General features: G+C 35.3%; 1 protein-coding gene across 3 annotated transcripts in view; it reads left to right on the forward strand.

Annotated features, from left to right (window-relative positions):
- CUNH14orf39 (chromosome unknown C14orf39 homolog) overlaps positions 1–20,946 on the forward strand; it is a 55,934-nt gene that overhangs the window by 21,462 nt on the left and 13,526 nt on the right. Inside the window, exons 10-16 of one of the 3 annotated variants that reach the window (XM_037031307.1) lie at positions 1,863–1,996; positions 2,659–2,735; positions 8,890–8,975; positions 9,560–9,618; positions 14,732–14,793; positions 15,815–15,990; positions 19,137–19,278. In XM_037031307.1, coding sequence (XP_036887202.1) covers positions 1,863–1,996; positions 2,659–2,735; positions 8,890–8,975; positions 9,560–9,618; positions 14,732–14,793; positions 15,815–15,990; positions 19,137–19,278 — 736 coding nt within the window. The remainder of the gene's footprint in view (positions 1–1,862; positions 1,997–2,658; positions 2,736–8,889; positions 8,976–9,559; positions 9,619–14,731; positions 14,794–15,814; positions 15,991–19,136; positions 19,279–20,946) is intronic. The other 2 variants (XM_037031308.1, XM_037031309.1) reach the window with 2 other exon arrangements.

Raw genomic sequence — 20,946 nt, forward strand, 5'->3', positions numbered from 1 at the left:
ACTGTCCCCTTATCTCTTGCTGCTTCTAGGATTCTCTTCTTCATTTTAATCTTGTCTGATGTACTTATGGTGTGCTTTGGTGTGTTCCTTCTTGGGTCCAACTTCTTTGGGACTCTCTGAGCTTCCTGGATTTCCCAGAAGTGTATTTCCTTTGCCAGATTGGGGAAGTTCTCCTTTATTATTTGTTCAAATAAGTTTTCCACTCGTGGCTGTTCCTCTTCCCCTTCTGGTGCCCCTGTAATTTGGATGTTGGAACATTGAAAGATGTCCTGAAGGTTCAAGCATCTCCTCATTTTTTTGAATTCTTGCTTCTTCATTCTTTTCTGTTTGGTCATTTTTTTCTTCCCTCTGGTCCACTCCCTTGATTTGAGTCCCAGTTTCCTTTCCATCACTATTGGTTTCCTGTGCATTTCCCTTCATTTCACTTAGTTTAGCCTTCATTTGTTCCTCTAATTTGTGACTAAAATCAACCAGTTCTGTGAGCATCCTGATCACCAGTGTTTTGAACTGTGCATCTGATAGGTTGGCTATTTCTTGATCGCTTAAGAGTTACTGGCTCTGGGGCTTTTAGTTCTTCTTGAGCCATAATGTTTTGGACTGTTCGTGCCTGTTACGTGTGAAGAGTGGAGCCCTAGGTGTTCACCAGGGTGGGGCGACCCATGTGGCTGGGTTGTGCTGCTGTATGTGGGGGCGGGGGTCAAAGAGGGGCAATGACGGTCCCCTCTGCTGCTTCTCACAGCTGGAGCCTGTGCAGTCTGTCTCACTGCTTGCTCCTTTGCTGGTTTATCTGCACATGAATGTGTGACTGTGGTCAGCCTGCCGCCTTGTGCCCTCTTTAGGTCCGCCCGTGGCTACCCCACACCTGGGATCTGCCCATGGCTGCCTGCATGCGTGGATTGGGGGATCTTTCCTGCCCACCCTGCTATACTGCTGGCTCTGCCCCTCTTACCTGGTTGAACGGTTCCTTGTTGTCAGACTTCAGTATAGTTCAATTTTCTGTGTTTTGGCTGCGTTTTGTTTACTAAAATTTTGTTGTCTTTAAACTTGGTTGTGGGAGAAGGCACTGTGTTTCCACCTATACCTCCATCTTGGCGGAAGTCCTTATTGACAAATTTTTAATGTTATAAAATTGTCTATATTGAGGGGAACTTACATAACTAGTAATTTTTACTTAATATAGATTTTGATAGTTATCAAATAATGTACTTACTTAAATTATTTAACCATTAATAATTAAATTGTTTATTTAACTTAGGAAAAATTCAATGAAGTTATTTTTCCAGTAAAAAACTTAAAAGACTTATTTATGATTGTAATATTGCTTTAATCTATATTCATGGTAGTTGATTTATTTCTTTCTAAAGTTTGAAGTATTCCAAAATGTAAAGCGTGCTATTTGTAGGTAAAATTTTCATTTAAAATATTTCTTGCATGTTTGGAAAGTTTAAAAAATATGATTATGTTCTTAAAGTTAGAGTGTGGTATACCTGAGGAGAACACTGGACTTAAGCAGGGGAGGGGTATTTTATCTGTGATGCCATTAAGTAATTTAATAATATTGGGTAGAGAGCTGTTAAATTCTCTGAAACTCAGTTTTATCTGTGAAATATGGACATTTAACTACATAGTATCTAAATATCTCTTCTAGATTTAATATATGTTAATCTCTTTTTAAAATATTTATTAAATTTATTGGGGTGACATTTGTTAATGATATTATACAGGTTTCAGGTGTACAATTCTATAGTACATCATCTGTATGTTGTATTGTATGTACACCACCCAAAGTCAAGTCGTCTTCTGTTAATACATGTTAATTTCTTACTTCACTAATACTTAATGTAATTCACTCTTCTCTTTAGAATTTTTGAAAAAGATGAACAGCATGGACTTGTGTCAAATAAAACCTCTCAGAAAAGTCAATTACTTCTTTCAAGTGAATATCAGAAATTAGTCAGACCAATCAATGTTTTATGTTCAGAACCAAGAGTTATAGGTATAGTATCTAAATATTTATTTTCAGAAATTTGGGGTTTTTTGCAAACACCTAGAAGAAATAGAAGAAGTAATTTTAGTTATCATTTGGTGTAACCAAAACCAAACAATACTAGAAACATACAGGCTCAGAAAAATACCACTTTGATTTTTTCTGAGAGCAAACAATTTATGCCTTTTATACTTAACTTTTTTCTCTTTGATAGATAAGTATGACTAATTATATATTTTCATTTGAGAAGTTGTTTTATAATATATATGATTAAAAATGGGTAGCAGACTTGTGTTAATGATATTTGTGACTTAGTCACTAAAATATTTGATTCATGATTTACTCAATAGATGTGCAGATTCGATTAACTACATTGTATTAGATTAAATACATTGGCTATTTTGCCCCCTAGTCATTAATATCACCACTGTATTTGGTTCCCCATTATAAAAAAGTAGTTTTGCCAGCTGGTTTTTATTTTACAGTCATAGTTATTATAATAACTATAATATAGTGAGGAATTAAGATTTGTATAATTTCATAATTCTGTATTTTAATTTACATTAAGTATTCATATGACTTGATTTTTTAAATTACAAGGTAGGGTTAAATTTTGGTTATGGTATTTGAATTTCTTTCTGGAATTTATTTGAAGTACATTTAAAACCTAGATAAAAAAGAAGACAGTTTTGTGAAGCAGTCAAAGCTTCCCAATGTTGACTTCAAACAAAAAGAAAACAATGTACAGGTAGGTATTTTTTAAAATAAAATAACTTAAATACTTGCTTGCATTAAATGAGGTCATGAATATATTACATTTGGGCAAGCTGTGTGTCTGTGTGTCTGTCTGTGTGTTATAAATACAGGATCTGGCAGAAGTAATGCCTGCTTGAGTGTGGTTGGTAGGGTGGTAATTTGGGTGTAATAATTTTTTAGTTTTAATTTGAATATTTCACCTAAAATGTCATAAGATATTCTTGAACGTGATATTGTTATGTAACAGAATTACATGCTTATGGTTGTGTAATAAAAGGGGGCATTATTTGTGCTGGACCCTGTATATTAAATCAGCTGTTAGTACAACCTCAGAGTCTAATAAAACTTGAGCTTCAACTTGGCAGCCTGAGCATACACTGTAGCCTTCTCACGTACTCCTAAAAATAATAGAAAAGATATTTTACAATACCGAGACCCATAACCAGTAGACCAAAAGCTATGAGACATTTCTGAAGGAGGAAAGCAGGATTGGATTGAAGAGGGAAATTGTGGCCCAGGATTTGCATAGGCGAATACTCTTATAGAAGTTATAGGCCTGAGAGCAATGAATATGTTGATTGATTGGGTTACCTCAGTGGTCATTAGTTTATTTAACACCTGTTCATCTCATAATCCTTCTGCCTTTGGCCAGGCATCAACATTGGCATGACTGTCTCCAAGTGAAAGCAGCAAGTATAGGAGCTTGGGTTAGAGAGAGATTGTACTCTGGATGGTTGTTGATTGGTATGAAAAACAAGGAGCATACCAGCCAGAGAGCTAGCTTATGGTTGGCACATCTCTATTCCTTCCTTCTTCCTGAAAATAGTCCAGGGGAGAACTCTCAATGAAACATATAGTTGTTTTCCATTAACTCATAATTAATACACACAGTTACAGAGTAGTGACCAAACTAATTCATGGAACTTGTTAATTCTAAATATGTATGAATGATAAAAGCTTATAAATCTGATACTAAAATAAATTCTAGATATCAATATGGGATGAAGGTGGGAAGATAAATGAGGAGAACAAGTTTACTCAAGTTCTTTTTGGTTAGGGGATGGGATTTAAGGAGAAGATACAAATATTGGTTAACTATATGGTTGGTAGAATGTAAAATAATGCATGTATGTTAAACATTTAAGGGTAACCAACTGTGCAGAAATGGAGTGTAGGTTTTAAAACACCTATTTAAAATATGAAACAAAGAAAAATCAGTTCAACGGGAAGGCAGGAATGGGGAAAAATAGAACAACTAGAAAGCAATTTAAATAGAAAACAAATAGGTACCAAAAATAGTTCTAAAGAAATTAGTAATAATAAAAATGTGACATAAGTGCTTCAGTGGAATATGTAAATGAAATACAGTTACGTACCTTTAAAACAGAACAGCTTGAACAATTTGACAAATGAAGGCTGGAAATAAAAGGATGGAAAATATACATCAGGCAAAGCAAACAAAACCAAAGCAGATGTAACAACACCATATAAAATAGGGTTAAAAAAACATTAGAATAAATATGTTTCATATCTTTAAAAAGAATAATTCACCAAGAAGTCATAACCTTAATGTACCTAATTATAGTTTTGAAATTTATAAAGCAATAATGGATAGAATTTAAAAGAAACAATTAAATTCACAGTTAAAACAGGTTAACTCTCTCAAAAAAAAGTACTGACTGTGTTTAGGGGTTGAGTTTGGCTGTATGTGAAACAATGATAAGACCAAACCATGAAATAATAATGTTAAACAAGATATACATTTATTCTTTTCTTGCCTGCCATTAAATTCTAAAGTGACTCAGGAACACCGATCAGGGGTGATAGCACCATCTCCAGAATTTCATTATTTTTCGGGCTCCATCTATGTTTTCTTTTCCTGCTATCCTTAAATGCCAAGCTTTTGCCTCAAGGTCACATAATGGTCAGAAGCTCGACCATTTCAACTTTTTGATGCAGGAAAAAAGAGGAGAAAGGCTAGCTGATCCAGTCCCATTTTAAAAGATTTTTCCTGGAAGCTCTTTAAACAATTATGATAATGTTTCATTGGCCAGAACTTACTCATATGTCAACCTCTATCTGGGGAATGGTTGAGAAACATAGGTGGTTTTGTTTTTGTTTTTTAGATCAAAACACAAATGGAGAGTAGATTTTGAATAGTATAGAAAACCAGCAGTTTTCTATACTATTCAAAGTAAGTATAGAAAAAAAATCAAGTAAGATAAAAATAAGTAAGGATATGCAGAGGTGTCCAACCCTTTGGCATCTCTGGACCACACTGGGGGAAGAGTTGTCTTGGGCCACACATTAAATACACAAACAGTAATGAAAACTGATGAGCAAAAAAAAAAAAGTTAGGCCTGGATGGTGTAGCTCAGTGGATCGAGCGTGGACCTGTGAACTAAACGCTCGCAGTTCAATTCCCTGTCAGGGCACATGCCTGGGTTGCAGGCCAGTTCCCAGCAGGAGATGCACGAGACGCAACTGTACATTGATATTTCTCTCCCTCTCTCCTTCCTTCCCCTCTAAAGATAGATAAAAATCTTTAAAAAATGTTTTAAGTAAATTTGTGATTTTGCATTGGGCCACATTCATAGCCATCCTGGGCTGCATGTGGCCCATGCATGGATTGGACATACTGAATAATACAGTTAGCAAATTTTGTGTCTAATGTATACAGAATTCAGTTCAATTTTCATTTGCAATATTCACCAAAATTGACCAATTAACATAACAAAAAGGATAGCTAAACTAATTCTAAAAAGTACGGATCTTCACTTTTCTCAAAGTAATGTTATGATGGTTTAGCATTATAAAATATCTGTCAGTATGATTCATTACATTAACAGATTAATAAATGACCTTAAATAAAGATTTAAAGTTAGAAATTTTATAAAATGTTAGGGAAACCTATACTACTAGGTATCAAAATGTTAATAATGTTATTTTTTTATTTTATTATTGAGATAATTTACATATCATAAAGTTCACAATTTCAAAGAGTAGGATTCTGTGGGTTTTAGTATATTTATGAGACAGTGTAACCATCACCACTGTCTAATTCAAGAACATTTTTATCATCCCAAAACAGTGTGGAATAAGAAAAGACAAACTTACTAGTGGACTACATCAAAATAAAAAACTAATGTATGACAAAATACACCAACAAAGTTAAAAGACAGTTAGAGAATGGGCAGGGTATCCAGAATGTGTAATATGTAAAGAAATACATAATAATTCTTACAGATTAATAAAAAAGAATAAAAATGGGCCAAAGATAAGGTAGTTTACAGAAAAGGAAAGACAAAGGGTCATTAACTGCAACAAGATGCCGACTTTAGGCATACAGGGAAATGCAATTAAGCCAATGAGAGACATCATTTCACCTATCAGTTTTCAGACATCAAAACATTTGCTAATATCTAGAGGGAGTATACTTTGGTACAACTACTTTGGAGGACTGATTCACAGTACTAATTCAAGATAAAAATGCACTTAATAGCATCACTTCTTGGCATCTATTGTAAACAAATATTTAAAATATTGTACAAATACTTATATGAGGAGGCATATAGAAACATATATATTATTTAAAACACATCAAAAGAACACTTGTGGTTTAAGGGACAGGTGTTCCTTAAAGGACAAGATCTTTTTCTATGATCTGAAAGCACGTCAAGATAACAAAATTAACCAGTGGCTGTTAAACAAAAATAATTGAAATAAACTTTTTTATTAAAGATATTTTCACTTTGGGCCAAATAAGGAAAATCAGGAACTCTTCAAAATGACTGAATCAGAGAGAATTTAAGACTTCAAACGGACGATACAAACATTTCCAAGGCAGTGGTTTAAATATTAATATTAAAATTTAAAGTCAGGACTTCCGCCAAGATGGAGGCATAGGTGGAAACACTGTGCCTTCTCCCACAACCAAGTTTGAATACAACAAAAGTTTTGGAGAACTAGGACACACCCAAAGACCAGAAAATGGAATTATACGGAAGTCCGTCAGCTACGAACCGTTCAATGGGGACGGTAAGAGAGGCGGAGCCAGCAGCGAAGCTGGGTCGGGCAGGACAGATCCCCCCCAACCTAGGCGCGCAGGCAGCCCGGAACTAGTTGGGGTGCGGGGCAGACTGACCAAGGTCGCACATTCGCTCACAGTGAGATGGACCACGCAGGCCCCAGGGGGCGAACCCAGTGGTGGAGGGCTGACAGCAGTGGCACACTCACGTGCAGTGGAACGAAACCCATGGGCCTGGTGACAGTGGTGGCTGTGGTGCCGGTGGGGGTCATGGCAGCAGGAGGCAGAAGGAAGCCATTGTCCCTCTTTGACCCCGCCCCCACATACAACGTCACAACCCAGCAACTGAGTTGCCCTGCTCTGGTGAACACCTAGGGCTCCTATCCTGCTACTTAACAGGCACGAACAGCCCAAAAGATGGCGCAAGAAGAACTCAAAGTCCCAGAGCCAATAACTCTAAGCAACCGAGAAATTGCCAGCCTCCTCAGAAGCACAATTCAAGACACTATTTATCAGGATGCTCACAGAATTGGTAGATTACAGTCACAAATTAGAGGAACATATGAAGGCTAAACTAATTGAAATGAAGGGAGATGTCCAGGAAACCAATAGCGATGGAAAGGAAACTGGGACTCAAATCAATGGAATGGACCAGAAGGAAGAACAAAACATCCCACCAGAAAGGAATGAAGAAATGAGAATTCAAAAAAATGAGGAGAGGCTTAGGAACCTCCAGGACATCTTTAAATGTTCCAATATCTGGATTATAGGGGTACCAGAAGGGGGAAAGAAACAGCCACGAGTGGAAAACGTATTTGAACAAATCATAAAGGAGAACTTCCCCAATCTGGCAAAGGAAATAGACTTCCAGAAAATCCAGGAAGCTCAGAGAGTGCCAAAGAAGTTGGACCCAAGAAGGAACACACCAAGGCACATCATAATTACATTAGCCAGGACTAAAATGAAGGAGAGAATCCTAGAAGCAGCAAGGGATAAGGGGACAGTCACCTACAAAGGAGTACCCATCAGACTGTCAGCGGATTTCTCAAAAGAGACCTTACAGGCAAGAAGGAGCTGGAAAGAAGTATTCCAAGTCATGAAATCCAAAGACCTACAGCCAAGATTGCTTTATCCAGCAAAACTTTCATTTAGAATGGAAGGGCAGATAAAGTGCTTCTCAGACAAGGTCAAGTTCAAGGAGTTCATCATCACCAAGCCCTTATTATATAAAATGCTAAAGGGACTTATATAAGAAAAAGATGAAAAATATTAACAGTGAAAGGACAGCAAACACACAGTTATTAACAACCACACCTAAAACAAAAGCAAACCAAGAGGACAGCTAGATCAGGAGTGGAACCATAGAAATGAAGAACACATGGAGGGTTAGAAACAGGGGGGTGGGAGGAGGAGAAGGGGGGAGAAGGCACAGAAAATAGCATAGATGGTAGGTAGAAAATAGGGGGGAGGGCGAGAATAGTGGGGGAAATATAGAATCCAAAGAACTTGAGTCACATGGTTATAAACTAAGGGGGGGAGAATGGTGGGGGAGGGGGTATGCAGGGTGGAGGGGAATGGAGGGGGGGAATAGAACAACTGTAATGGTATAATCAATAAAATATATTTTTAAAAAATATAAATAAAAATGTAAAGTCAAAATGAAATATTAGCTCTTTACATGTATAAAAATGTTAGTTTCAGGCTTTCATCTTTCAACTTCGTTTCGCTTTTCTGTGCTCAGTTTGGGAGGTTATAGAGAATAGACACAGATATCAGGTAATCAGTTGAGAAAATGGTAAGATTTATTTGATTAGCCATGAAGATGGGATAAAGTATTAAAAGGTTTATCTTAAATGGAGAAATACTACCACGTGTAGTTATTATACTTGTAACAAACATCAAATTCATTGAGAGTTAATATCTTTTTTGTTTCCCAGTATTTCATTTAATGTTTTTTATATGTAGCAGTTTCAGTTAATGTTTGTAAGTTATTGATAACAATGGTGATGATGACAAGGTTGACAATGCTCTTGGAGAGCTCTTGAGTAGCCAAGGCAAGCCAAAACATTTTGTTGTTTTTTTTTGTAGTCGTTTCTAATGCCTAATTTCTTTTCTTCAGGTATTTAATGACTCTGCTATGAATATCCATTCAAAATGTTCACATGTTACACCTATTAAAAGTTCACAGAATTTTATGCAATTCAGGTAACTTTTAAAACTAAGAAAACAGGATGGGAGTAGAAGTCAAAAAACTGTACTTGAACAACAATTAAATAAAAATTTTTTAAAAAATCTATCTTTAGAGGGGAAGGGAAGGAGAGAAGGAGAGAAATATCAATGTATGGTTGCCCTCATGAGTCCCCTTCTGGGAACTGGCCTGCAACCCAGGCATGTGCCCTAACTGGGAATCGAACTGCCATTGTCTGGTTCACAGGCCCATGCTGAATCCACTGAGCTACACCAGCTAGGGCTAAATAAATATACTTTAAAAAAAAACTAAGAAAACAAACGGACAGTGACCAGAAGGGAGAAGGAGGGGGGATAGCGATGGAAAGAAGGGGAAGGGGCATGCAAAGGGACATGAATAGAGGACTCATGGGCATGGACAGTGGGGGAGGATTGACTGTGGTAGTGACGGGGGGACAAGGTAGGGGCGAGCAATGAGAAAAAAATCTGGACAACTATAACTGAACAAATATAAATAAAAAGTTAAATAAAAATAAAATGCTTTTATTTCTAAAGTAGTTTATCAATCAAATAATATAAAAATTATATTTATTGTGTTTTAGATTATTAACCCCACAGAAACAATCAAATTTCAATCAGTGGTTTGATAAAGGAGACACAGGTATTTGCCATTTATATTTCTTTCTAAGACTTGGAAGTAATAATATATCAGGTTTTTATACTATTCAAATTAATTATTTTGATTGTTTGTATCTCTGGTTAACTGACCATGCATGCCAGCTTTTTAAATATATATTTTTCTAAATATAAAGCCAATGCATTTCATTGTCAAAAATTTGGAAAACATAGAAAAACATAAAAGATACCAAAATAACACCACCCAGACATAACCAACTGTATATATACCTGTGTATGTTCTTGACTTTTTTCTTATGCATATGTATGTTTTGTTCTTTTACATTTCCTCTGCAAATTTGAACCATGCTATGTATATCATTTTGTATCCTTTTCTTCTTGCTTGATATACTGTTGTTGAGGATACTTTTCCATGCCATTCAGTAGACTTTATTTCCAATGACTATATAATATGCCATTGTATGGATATGCTATAATTTATTTTGCCATTCTCTCACTTTGAATATTTTGTTGTTCCCAGTTTTATTATTATTATTAAAATAAGGTTATTGTATTCTTTTACATAAATCTTTTATCATCTTGGATTATTGTTTTGAAATAAAATCATTGGAAGATCATAGGATATATATTAAGTTTATTATCCTAGAAACAACTAGCTGTTGGAATTTTTTTTAAGATTTTATTTATTTATTTTTAGAGAGGGGAAGGGAGGGAGAAAGAGGGAGAGAAACATCAATGTCTGGTTGCCTCTTGCATGCCCCCTACTGGGGATGTGGGCCACAACCCAGGCAGCATGGACCCTAGACTGGAAATCAAACCAGCAACCCTTTGATTTGCAGGCCAGCTCTCAACCACTGAGCCACACCAGCCAGGGTGCTGTTGAAAATTTGACACACCCTTGAAAATACTAACTCATTCTCTGTCTCTCTGTGTGCGTATGTATGTGTATAAATTTTAAATATATCATACACATATATATATATATGCATTTTGGTAACCCAGTAACATAATAATTATATATTACACTCATAGGCTATATAAAAGTCTTCACCTCTTCTTGTCTGTAACATGTTGATTACTGACTTTATTTTGAAGTTTTAAAAATGGCTCATTCTGACAGTATAAAAAATCTGTAAATATATACATATTCAGAATGGTCATATGCTATTTCTCCCACTCTCAATATAGGATTCAACCAATACAATATGCTTATTTTATGTAGATGGATATCCTTCCTGCTTTCTTCTAGAATGCAGAAATATAGCTTGTCTACGTAGGCAATCTGTTCCGCATATTTGTAATCCTGTATATATGCCAAACAGAGTGTTAGACAAGGAACAGCTAGTCTCTAGAACAATAAATTGCTAATACACTTATGTGGGGAAATGCATGTATCTGGTGTAGTCCTAACTGCCATTGAGCACTGATGGTGAGGCTTCATACCCAAGAAGGCATATAGTTATCTTAGAAGAAAAAAAGGCTCTGTTCAATAATTTCCACACATTTTTTGAAGAAAGTTTAATAAATTTTGCTGTATTAAGACTCAGAATTTATATTGATCAAAAGACACATAAGAAGAATGGAAGCTGGAGATTTCCAGCCAAGATGGTGGCAAGGGTAGATATACTTTGCCTCCTCCCACAACCAAAAGAAGAACAACAAAAAAATTAAAAAACAAAAAACAACCAGAACTGCCACAAAATTGAACTATATGGAAGTCTGACAACCAAGGAGTTAAAGAAGAAATATTCATCCAGACTGGTAGGAGGGGCAGAGATAGGAAGCTGGGGCGGAGAGGACTCATGTCAAGGTGGTAGCTGGAGGCCTAGGATGAGTGAGGCAGAGGGCTGGTGGACTGGGCGGTCCCACATTTGCATGCAGATAACCCAGAAGGAACAACTGGGGAGTGAGACAGACCGTGCAACCCAGGGTTCCAGCATGGGGATATAAAGCCTCAAAACCTCTGACTGTAAAAATCTGTGAGGGTTGTGGTGATAGGAGAAACTCCAAGCCTCACAGGAAAGTTCGTTGGAGAGACACACAGGGTCCTAGAACATACACAAACCCACCTACCCAGGATCAGCACCAGAAGGACCCGATTTGCTTGTGGGTAATAGGGGGAGTGACAGCCAAGCAAGTGGCATTGTTCCCTCTTGGACCCCTCTCCTACATACAGCACCACAAAAAAACAATGTGGGTTGCCCCATCCTGGCAAATACCCGAGGCTCTGCCCCTTACTATGTAGCAGGTGCACTGAGACCAAAAAAATGGCTCAAATGAAAAATCAGATCAAAGTTCCCGAAAATAAATGATGAAGAGATAGCCAACCTGTCAGATGCAGCGTTCAAAATACCTGCATAATCAGGTAATCAGGGTGCTTACAGAAATGGTTGGGTATGTTGCAAAATAAAGAAGTAAAGGCTATGCAAAATGAAATCAAAATGTACAGGGAACCAACAGTGAAGAGAAGGAAACTGGGACTCAAATGATTTGGAGAAGAAGGAAGAAATAAACGTTTAAATAGAACAAAACAAAACAAGAATTCAAAAAACGAGAGGCTTAGGAACCTCCAGGGCAACTTTAAGCTTTCTAATATCTGAATCATAGGGGTGCCAGAAGGAGAAGAAGAGAAAGAAAGTGAAAACTTACTTGAAAAAATAATGAAGGAGAACTTCCCCACTCTGGCAAAGGGAATACAATTCTAGGAAGTCCAGGAAGCTCAGAGAGTCCCAAAGAAGTTGGACCCAAAGAAGCACACACCAAGGCATATCATAATTATGTTACCTGAGATTAAAGACGAGAGAATCTTAAAAGCAGCAAGAGAAAGGGAGACAGTTGCCTACAAAAGAGTTCCTATAAGACCATCAGCTGATTTTTCAAACAAACCCTTGCTGGCAGAAGGGGCTGCAAAGAAGTCATTGAAGTTGTGAAGGGTAAGGACCTATATCCAAGATTACTCTATTCAGCGAAGCTATCATTTGGAATTCAAAGTCAGATAAAGTGCTTCTCAGACAAGGTAGAGCTAAAGGAGTTCATCACCACCAAGCTATTATTACAGGAAATGTTAAAAGGGCTTATTTAAAAAAAGAAGATCAAAACTATGACGTTAAAAAGGCAACAAACACAATGGTCAACAACTAAACCCCCCAAAAACAAAAACAAAAATGAACTAAGCAACAACTAGAACAGGAACAGAATCACAGAAATGGAGATCACATGGAGGGTTATTAGTGGGGAGGGAGTTGGGGGAAAATGGGGGAAAAGGTACAAGGAATAAGAAGCATAAGTGGTAGGCACAAAATAGGGGAAGTTAAGAATAGTATGGGAAATGGAGAAGCCATAGAACTTAAATGTATGACCCATGGACATTAACTAATGTGGGGCAATGCTGGTGCAAGGACATGTGCAGGGCAGAGGAGAATGAAGGGCAGAAAAATGTAGGACAACTGTAATAGCATAATTGATAAAATATCTTTTTAATATTTTATTTTTTTTACTTTTTTTTTAGAGAGGTGGAAGGGAGGGAGATAGGGAGAGAAATATCAGTAAGTGAGAGATACATTGATCAGTTGCCTGTCATATGCCCCCAACTGGGGACCTGGCTGGCAACCCAGGCATTCTCTCTACTGGGAATCGATCCTGCGACCTTTTGGTTTGCAGGCCAGTGCTCAATCCACTGAGCCACACCAACCAGGGCAATAAAATACATATTTTTTAAAAAGAATGGAAGCTAAGTCACCAAGTCATCAAAAGACATTATAGGGCCCTGGTTGATGTAGCTCAGTGGATTGAGAGCAGGCCTGCGAACCAGAGAATTGTGGTTGGATTCCCAGTCAAGGCACATGCCTGGTTTGCAGGCCAGTTCTCAGTGAGGGATGCATGAGAGGCAACCATACATTGATATTTCTCTTCCTCTCTCCTTCCCTTCCCCTCTAAAGATAAATAAGTAAATAAATCTTTATTTTAAAAAGACACTATAAAAAGAATGGAAGGCAAGATGATTCAGAACTGTCAGAAGTCTAGTTTCCAAAAATGTGTAAGAAACTTCTACTAACTGAGAAGAAAAAGATAGACAATGCAAGTGGAAATATGTGCAAAATACGCATATAGGTACTTCAAATAGAGAATCTTTTGTGGCAGGTAAACATCTGAAAAATTGCTAGGCAAATCGGGAATATAAAACCACAGTGAGATTCATTACGTATCCACCAAATTAGTAAAAATTCAGAAAGTCTGACAATACTAAGTGTTGCTGAGAATGTAGGGCAATAGGAACTCTCATCACTATTGGTAGGAACTGCTGTTTATAAGTGACTATATATTGAGATCACACCTAAATTATAATTGGAGCTAATAATTGAATGACTGCCTTGGGTAGCTGAGGATGGTCAGTTGCCGCAACAAAAATTGGTAAAAAGTTTGTAAACTAAACTTTGAAAATAGCTTAACATCTGGTAAAATGGAAGATACACATAACCTGTACCTTGTAATTCCTCTCCTAGATATATACCTAGAGAAATACAAATATGTACATGCAAGTATATAGGTAAAAGAATATTTGTAATATCATTGTAATAGCCTCAAAGCAGAAACACATCAAATGCCCATTTGCAGTACAATGGATAGATATGTTGTGTTTGGATAATGGGATACTTTACAGTGGTAAAAGTAAGCAACTATGTCTATGCATAACAATACAGATGAATCTCACAAGCACATACTATACAGAAGATAAAGAGCACATATATTATTTAATCATGTAATATTTTAAAACAGGAAAAGTAAACTGTAATGCTTTGATACTAAAAGCAAATCAAGGAAATGAATATACAGAAGTCAGGATAGTGGTTATATATGAGGAGGAGGATATGAGGAATATAGGGCCTTTTGGAATATTCATAATTTTCTATTTCTTACCTGGATGATGGTTATATGAGTGTTCTCTTTATAATTTTGTTCCTTAATCTGTTCCTATAGGTTTTATTCTCTTGTCTCTATGTATTAGGTTGAGTTACATGAACTTGCCATTTTGTAGGTAAAAAAACAGTTAAATATTGACAGTTTCATATGGCCTAACATGTTTTATTTATAATTAAATAACAAAGAGAAAATACAGTTTATTCTCATATAACAAACAGATGCTGAGAATGGAGATAAAGGGACAGCAGGACAATTGAAAGAATCAAAATGTGCTTCACAAGTAAGTCAAATGTTTAAAATATTGTTTACATTTTAATTTCAGATTTAGTATAATGAAGATTATTTATGTGAGGTATAGATGACATTAGCTTAGTGATCAAGTTGTTATAGTGTTACAGAATCAATTCCTTAGAGGAATTTTAGATTGAAAAAGTTTACATGAAAATTCACAAGAGTTGTTGTTAATAATTAAATATATATAAATATATTATAACAACTAAATCATTACTGAAGACAATTATTTTGTTTGGTAATATTGAACAATTCAAGACCAGTGGTTACCATAAAAATATCTTCAGAATATTTTTTAAAAATTGAAGTTTTTAATGATGATATGTGTAAACAATGTATACCAACTTCACCATACAAAAGGAACAACACTGTAATATGTTGCTGTAAAGAAATACAAGTAAAAAGTACATTTAAATTTTTTTGGTGGAGTGACCCAAACTGTTTCTATAATGGGATTTGATGTAACAAACATATTTTAGAAATCAGTATACAAAATAATATAAAGGAAAATTGGTTATCTGAGTTCTCAATCTCTGCAGAAAAAGTAGTATAATGAATATATAGGGGCAAAAAAATGCCAAGAACATAACCAATGAGCAAGATTGCTTAGAACTAAATTACTTCTCCCTTTTAAGAAAGTAGCATGTACAATTCTTAAATGAGAGCATGATGTAGAAATTTAAAAAAATTATTCCTAACTATTTTTCTTCTGGTTATTGTTTACTTTTTCAGGTAGAAGTAGGAGAGGTGGAGCTGGAAAAAAAAAGAAAAATTAGAAATTAAAATTTTTCCTGTTTTTTGACAGATATATTTTAGTATCACTTTTACTAACTATGACAGACATATTTTAGTATCACTTTTACTAACTATTCTTATTTTACATACTTCTCCTATGAAATGATAATATCATATGTTAATATGGTATTTTCCACCTCACACATTTTTATGTATGTGGATTTATAAATGCAGTAACACTCATTTTTATAGTTTCTGTTACTTTGAATTTGCAGGTGATATATGAAGAACAATTTGGGAAGCCAATAGATAATAGTGATGAAGTAGAAGAAGGGGCTGAGAATTTTTCACGAACTCCTGAAATTCCTTTATTTTTAAGAACTCCTGAAGCTGTGAAAACACCTGAATCTTTGGAGAAATTACTATTCCCTAAAACCCCTCCATTTGAAATGTAGGATTTTAATTAATTATTATAATGAAAGGATATCTGTATTGAGTTACATAAATAATTGATAGGAATAATAAAATACCTAGTACATATAAAAAGGGCTTAATATGAAATATTTTATATATACAAAGTAGATAGATACTAGTATAATGAGCCTATGTACCTACCCTATTTGAACAATTATTCAATTATTAACATTCTGCCATTCTTGTTTCATATATCATCTTTCCCCCTTTTCCTACAACATAGTTGAAGATGGTATAGACCCTGAGTACTTACTTAGTGTAATAATCTATATATATTTAAGATTTTCCAAAGGATAAAAAAACCTACAGAAAAAATTTTAAATGCCAAGCTAAAACGCTACTATCCTATGTGGTAGATTATGGACATCATTGAATAATATTCTAGCAGTCATTGTTCTTTCCATTGTAGTGTCTAAAGCAAGAATTGCTTTTCTATTAAGTAACTTAAGTAGGCATAAATATCTCTAAAGTGAGTATTTAACTTTGGAAACCACAGATTTGTAGTTTGCAGCCAAGAAAATACTTCTGCATCTTGACCCTTTTGTTTAGTTCATTCACTCCTTGATGCTGACCCCTGAGATTTATCTGAATCATGTCAAACAGATTTCACTTCATCAGGAATCTCTCATCTGTGTTCTACTGCTATATGTTCAATTGCTAGTAAGAGTTTTATATATATGAATGTAATGCTGTTGACTTAAACACAGCATGTTCAAAGTGGAACTCTTCATTAATCTGAGAAGTATAGAAGAGTGTGGCAGTTGCCAGTCATGTGCTAAACCCTCTTTATATGACCTTGGACACTGGTGGTCATAGAGGCAGTTAGGGAAGTTATCTTCAGACTTCTGTGATATTTAACAAACAATAGCACTGTGTCTATGATTTTATAAATATTGCTCATTGCTCATTTAAGATTGACAACAGAGGTGCATCAAGACAAAAAAAAATGGCCCAAACAAAAGAACAGATCAAAGCTCCAGAAAAAATACAACTAAGTGATGAAGGGATAGCCAACCTATCAGATGCACAGTTCAAAACACTGGTAATCAGATGCTCACAGAATTGGTTGAATTTATTAGATGAAAAAATGAAGGCTATGCTAAGTGAAATAGAGGAAAATGTACAGGGAACCAATAGTGGTGGGAAGGAAACTGGGACTCAAATCAATGGTGTGGACCAGAAGGAAGAAAGAAGCTCCAACCAGAAAAGAATGAAGAAACAATTTTAAAAAATGAGGAGAGGCTTAGGAACCTCCAGGACATCTTTAAACATCCCAACATCCGAATTATACAGGTACCAGAAGGAAAAGAGGAAGAGCAACAAGTGGAAAAATTATTTTAACAAATAATAAAGGAGAACTTCCCCAATCTGGCAAAGAAAATAGACTTCCGAGAAATCCAGGAAGCTCAGAGAGTCCCAAAGAAGTTGGACCCAAGAAGGAACACACCAAGGCACATCATAATTACATTAGCCAGGACTAAAATGAAGGAGAGAATCCTAGAAGCAGCAAGGGATAAGGGGACAGTCACCTACAAAGGAATTCCCTTCAGACTATCAGCTGATTGCTCAAAAGAGACCTTATAGGCAAAAAGGGGCTGGGAAGAAGTATTTGAAGTCATGAAAGGCAAGGACCTACATCCAAGATTGCTCCATCCAGCAAAGCTTTCTTTTAGAATGGAAGGGCAGATAAAGTGCTTCCCAGATAAGGCCAAGTTAAAGGAGTTCATCATCAGCAAGCCCTTATTATGTAAAATGGTAAAGGGACTTATCTAAGAAAAAGAAGATAAAAAACAAGTACAGTAAAATGACAGTAAACTCACAGTGATTAACAACCACACCTAAAAAAAGCAAACTAAGCAACTAGAACAGGAACAGAACCACAGAAATGGAGGGTTATCAACAGGGGAGTGGGAGGGGGGGGGAGAGAGGGAAAAGGTACAGAGAATAAGCATAGATTGTAGGTAGAAAATAAGACAGGGCGGGTAAGAATAGTATGGGAAATGTAGAAGCTGAAGAACTTACAAGTATGACATATGGAGGGGAATGTAGGTGGGAGGGGGTGTGCACAGTGGAGGGGAGTGAAGTGGGGAAAATAGGACAACTGTAATAGCTTAATAAAATACATTAAAAAAAGATTCACAACAACTTCATGAGATCTAAATACCTTACAATTCTTATAGATGAGGAAACAGAATTATAGATGGTACATTTCAGTGTTAAGAGTTGAGATCAGACCCAGGCAGTTTTACCTCCAGAATCCATGCTTTTAACCACTGTTATATACTGTCTTGTCTAATTATTTTCCCAAATAATTTTATTTTTAACTTCCTATGCGACAGTCTGTAATGACTTGCTTCTCATTGAGATTAAAATTTTGTGACTGGCTTTCAAGACCCTTAGAATCAGGGCTAAGAGTCTGGACTTTGAATCTGGATTGCAGCATTCAAATTCCAACTCTGGCTCTTACATTCTTTTGAGCAAATCATTTAACCTTTCTATGCATCAAAATCATCTATAAAATTAAAGTGATAATGATAGCACCTATTTCATAGGATTACTTAGATGAATAAAGTTGGTGATGAGTGGAAATACCTAGAATAGATCCTGCTAATAGTTTCAGTAGGAATTAATTATTATCACCTCATAACTGATTATTCTAGTTTAATATTATTCTCCACCTAAACCATCTTTTTCTCCATAGGTTTGTCACTTCAGTCCCTTTCCCTACTGTGAAAGAGAGGAGCTGTTTCCTCCCTTTGCCTACTATGTCAGTTCTCACCTCTGTGCCAGCAATTTTCAACCTGTGTGTTGCAAGAATTCTTAAAACATGCAGTACCTGACTATTAGCTGGGGACACTGACCTTTTTCCCCCTGAGGTTTTCAAATAAAAAAATGACAACAGCCAACACAACAATAACCATCTAAGGTCAATGAATCAAAATGTTACCTATTTTTTGTCACTTTAGCAAAAAACATTTTTGGTATGCCAAATTTTAGTGATTATGTGTGCCATCAGATGAAGAAGGTAAAAAATCACTGCTTTATGCCATTTCTTATACTTACCAGTCTGTAGTATTTAGTGATATATTTTCAACACTTTGGTAATTTCTTATTTATCTGTAGCAGAAACAGAAATATAGCGCCTGAAGATCAGATACAAAAGGAATCCCCTGGGACTTCTTTTCTTATGAGTTTTACTTCTAGATCACCTGGATTGAATTTATTTGATTCTTCTATATTTAATTCAGAAATCTCATCAGATAAGGTAATATGAGCAGCTGAAGTTTTATTTCTAAAAGATTGGACACTTAGAACCTCAAGTAGTTTTAAATCTTCAGTACCAAACTATCTTGTGGCAGAGGCAACTTTTTAAAAATTCTGAATATTGATGTTACAGCTAAGTTTACCCATTATCATCTTGTTTTCAACTTCAGGTGTCCCAGATTGACATCTATGTATATAAAAAAAAGAATCTCATGATAGGAATGATTTGAACTGCCATTAAAGGCAGTTTAAAAATTAATTTGGCTTTATAGTTCATATGTTTAATTTCTAAACAGTTTCTCATATTCTTAGTATAAAAACTCCAGGTTTTTAGTTGTTTTTTCCTCTACATATGTGGTATATGGCAACGTTATCATTGGTTATCTTTAAAAGACCTGAAGAGTTTCTATCTAATAGTGATTTCTCTTGTTCAGTGGTAGAAATCATGATAAAGTACTTATTTCTGTATTTAGCAGATGAAACTGAAAAATTGAGAATATTTGATTAGGACCTGGCTTGTGTGGCTCAGTGTATTGAGCTCCAGCCTGTGAACCAAAGGGTCACTGGTTTGATTCCCAGTAAGGGCGCATGCCTGGGTTGTGGACCAGGTCCCCAGTGGGGGGTGTTCAGGAGGCAGCCACACATTGATGTTTCTCTTTCTCCCTCCCTTCCCCTTGCTCTAAACATAAACACAATCTTTTTTTTAAAAAAGAATATTTGATTAGTAAAGATAGCATAGCATAGTAGTTAAGACTATTCTGCAGCTAGACTGCTGGATGTATGCTGGATGTGGGATTTTAGGTATGTAATTTGTTTTTTATCGGTTTAAAATGGAAATAATAATTTTTAATATAGGGTTTATTAATATCAAATGGGTTTATGTATATAAAACACTTAGAAAAGTTCTAACCACTTAATGCCATAAGTAACAATGTGATATAAATATTAATTATTGCTCATTTAAGTTAGTCACAGTTAACTGATTTTATATAGAATAGAATATTTGATTCCTATATCTGTCACATAATACTAAATTGTTGAAATTATAAATCTATTGATGATGATATGGTATAATTATACATTTTGTAGTTTATGTCTTCAACTATTATCTCAATTTTTATCTAAATGCTTATTTCAAAAACAGATAATTCCTAGAAGGTACATACTGGCCATGAAAAAAATAGACTACACTTAATTTTGACTTACAATAATAATATAAATGCAGAATAAATGTAGATAACCTTAGCAGGAAACATGTACCTTTGGATGAAGGAAAAATTTATTGAAAAAAGTAATTGAATATATCAAAAGATATATGAAATACCTGTATAGGAAGAAAATATTATAAATATATATTTCTTCCTAAAATAATTTATAAACATAATCCAATTCTAATTGGAGTCTTGGGAAGCTGGTTTATCTTCAATTTTATTGTTTTGATTTTGTAGTGGTGGGGTTAGGGAATTCGATTGGCAAATAATTACTGTTTTCTTGTCAAGAATAATAAAAATGTTCAAAATAAGATTGGTAATAAATTAAAATGGAATTCCAAGAAAACATTTAACCCAAAAGAAAGCAGAGAAGGAATGGCATACCAAGATACATAGAGAACAAATAGAAAACAAATAGTAAAATATTTGATGAAAATATGAATTTTAACATAATTACA

The sequence above is a fragment of the Sturnira hondurensis genome, unplaced genomic scaffold (genome assembly GCF_014824575.4).
Source record: "Sturnira hondurensis isolate 20B ecotype Veracruz unplaced genomic scaffold, ASM1482457v3 Scaffold0021143, whole genome shotgun sequence".
Classification (NCBI taxonomy): Eukaryota; Metazoa; Chordata; class Mammalia; order Chiroptera; family Phyllostomidae; genus Sturnira; species Sturnira hondurensis.